At 32.6% G+C, this 3002-nt stretch overlaps 1 protein-coding gene across 1 annotated transcript in view; it reads right to left on the reverse strand.

Moving 5' to 3' along the window:
* Positions 1-255: 255 nt before the first annotated feature.
* LOC111085625 (hairy/enhancer-of-split related with YRPW motif protein-like) overlaps positions 256-3002 on the reverse strand; it is a 13594-nt gene continuing 10847 nt past the window's right edge. Inside the window, exon 5 of the mRNA XM_022385110.1 lies at positions 256-2228. Coding sequence (XP_022240818.1) covers positions 1843-2228 — 386 coding nt within the window. The 3' untranslated portion in view covers positions 256-1842. The remainder of the gene's footprint in view (positions 2229-3002) is intronic.

The raw sequence follows: 3002 nt of genomic DNA on the forward strand, positions 1-3002 counted from the left end.
TATTAACTAATTCAAACTAATTAATAAGTTTTTAGTCTAAACGAAGTCTGTAGTGTACTTTGAAATTCGCGTGATCCTAACAGTGCTCATGTGGTACACAGATTTAATATGAAACTTGTGTTTATAGTAAATGAGGAACTGAAACACAGTTTGAACCTACATGCAGGTTCATACAGTGATTGTTTTGAGTGCGTTATAGTATGCAGATCATATGAATACAAAAAAAAAAACCATTTATTTTAGAAACATCTCCGTTAAAAACCTACGTTTCACGCACATACGCAACAATAATTTGTAGATTATCTAGCATCCTGTCTTTACAATGATAAACTCAGTCTTGATTATAAAAAGTCCTTGCCAGTAATTATTTCAAAACGACTTCGATAGATGCTCTTTTAATTAAAGCATACCTACTATTTTACCATTTATAAGATAGTATTATTTATCTATCTCGGCCCAGTGAAATAGACGATTATAGGGAACGAACACAATCAGCATTATATTTATTTACTACACATATTTTTTTTTTATTTTACATATCTTTGCTTTACCGTACCGTACCACTGAATTAATGGATAATATACAAGTTACAAAATCAAATAATATATTAACGATTGCAATTAAAATATAAATCAATTTAAATGTGGTAAAATTTGAAATACAGTTATGAATGGTACTCCTTGTTTTATTTATCGAACCACAAATTTTTTTAGCGTTGTAAGTTCGTAAACTTACCGCTGATCCACCCGGACTTTCCAACATGAATATTGGATTTGAACATCTGCGATTTTGTTTTTCGAAACGAAACAAAAGAAATAAAACATTAATCACGAGGAGAAACTACAACCAAAAAAAAAAGGTTAAATTAGTAATACAAACATATTAAAAAAATTATAATTTAAATGAAAACTGCATTATAATTGCAGAGGATAGAGAAATTATTGATTAAAGAAACCCTCCACATCAAACAGCATTCTCCAACACTGAACAACGTGCATTTTTTCATTTGAATTATACATTTATTAATATGTTCGTATTACTAATTTTACCTTTTTTGTTGTGTTTTCTTGCTGTAGTTTCTCCTCGTGATTACTGTTTTACTTGTTTAATTGAAACAAAAGAAATTGTAATATGATTTTCAAGAAATTGTTATTATCTTAATTTCTCAGAATTATATCTAACAAATATCAGATAAAACTTAAATTAAAACATTTTTTAACTTTAAATGAAATAAGAATATATTCTAGACTAATAATTAAACAGACTAGATTTAGATGTTTATTATCAAACTTATTTTAGAATCCATAGAATTGTAGGATATCTCAATATTCCTGTTAACAGGTGTTGCAAAAATAAATAATGGATCCATAAGAAATAAAACCGAGTAACTTACGTTGTGCAACACTATATATATATATTTTGTATTTACAGGGTGAACTATTTGCAAAGTTTCACATTAAGTTTTCATTGTTCACTCAGTACTGAAATTATATCAAAAGGCTTCGCATCCACTCAGTTGGAGAATATCTGGCATGCATTACGGTGCGAAATTACTCTCTTTCATACATTTTTAGAATTGAACAATAATCAGTAAGCAAGCTCAGCACCCCAGGGGTTGTAAATCTTCGTGGAAGGAGATCCACTTAACCACTCATAATCACTTGATGAACCGCCTGTTGTCTCAGGAAATTGGATTAAAGGGAGCTGAGGAAAAGATGTCATCTTAGGAATATTGCTAGAAGCAATAGAAGACTGGATGTTTAATGATTACATGGAGGCCTTGGAGTTTAATGATATTTGTTGTTTTGGATGTGGCGGAAGAAGGTACGATGACTTCATGTCTTATGAAAGAGAATGGGCAAAATTTGAATTATAATACGGGTACGAAGTTCCAGGTACTACTTTTAAGTTGTGAGGGGACGAGACTTGTACACTATAACCAGTAGGGTGGACTACTGTTTGAGGGAGGTTCTGAGGTGCAGAAGAAAATGATGGTAAAGAAGATGAAGTATTCCACGAGCAGTGGGAAGCTGCGGACTTCACGGCTAGATCTTTCTGCGCTGAATAACACTGAAGGTGGCTCATGAGGCGCAGTCGCAATGAATCTTTAAGATTTAAGCCTTCCAACGCCACCAGGTAGCGTGCTACTTCAGTCGCACACTCTAGAAACCCAGCGCTGTGATAATCCAAAAACATTCCATGGCGCTTCTGAGAAAATGTATCAAATCCTGAAAAATACAGAATAAGTGAGTGTTGTATGTTTTATAGTGAACTAACAAATTACACACCACTTCCTAGAAATAAACGGTGGTTAAAACTAAAGTCTTAAATATTGTGCATAGCTATCTATATACTTATTAATGAATATACTAAATGAAAGAGGAAAACACAAATAATATACACAATGTAACTAAATCGCATGTAAGATTATATGCTAAGAGAATATGCAGTATTAGCAACATATACAAAAGCATGTTAAGGGGTATGTTTACGTATGATCATCAGCGCTGATATTAGTGGCTGATCCAAACTGAAGCCATAGTAAGTCTAGGTATGAGTTAACTTTATCTTTGGAAAAGTGGGTGATTGGCAAGGAATAGACGTAAATATAATTGCTAGGAGAGATGAGATTTGATAATTTACAAAAGATGTTCTCCACACATCTTTATCACTCTTGGGATCTTAATTTTCACACTTTCGTCTTGTTAAACCTTTATGTGCATGTTGAAACATGTTATTATACTATTGGAGGCCCAGGCAATATTAGGAAAATACCTGTTAATATATACACTGAGTGGTCACAAGTAAATAGACACCTAATTTTTCGTCCTTTAACTGATTTATGCTAACTAATTTGTGTTCACAGAGCACTATATAAATGAAAATGGACCGCACACTAATTATCTTGTGCTACAACATGCCTAGAGCTCAAGGTTCTCTCGAATTGTCAGATTTTGTTAGAGGAAGAATAGTTGGTCAAGCAGATGGTGGAATAAGTCAGC

The sequence above is a fragment of the Limulus polyphemus genome, unplaced genomic scaffold, assembly GCF_000517525.1.
Source record: "Limulus polyphemus unplaced genomic scaffold, Limulus_polyphemus-2.1.2 Scaffold513, whole genome shotgun sequence".
Classification (NCBI taxonomy): domain Eukaryota; kingdom Metazoa; phylum Arthropoda; class Merostomata; order Xiphosura; family Limulidae; genus Limulus; species Limulus polyphemus.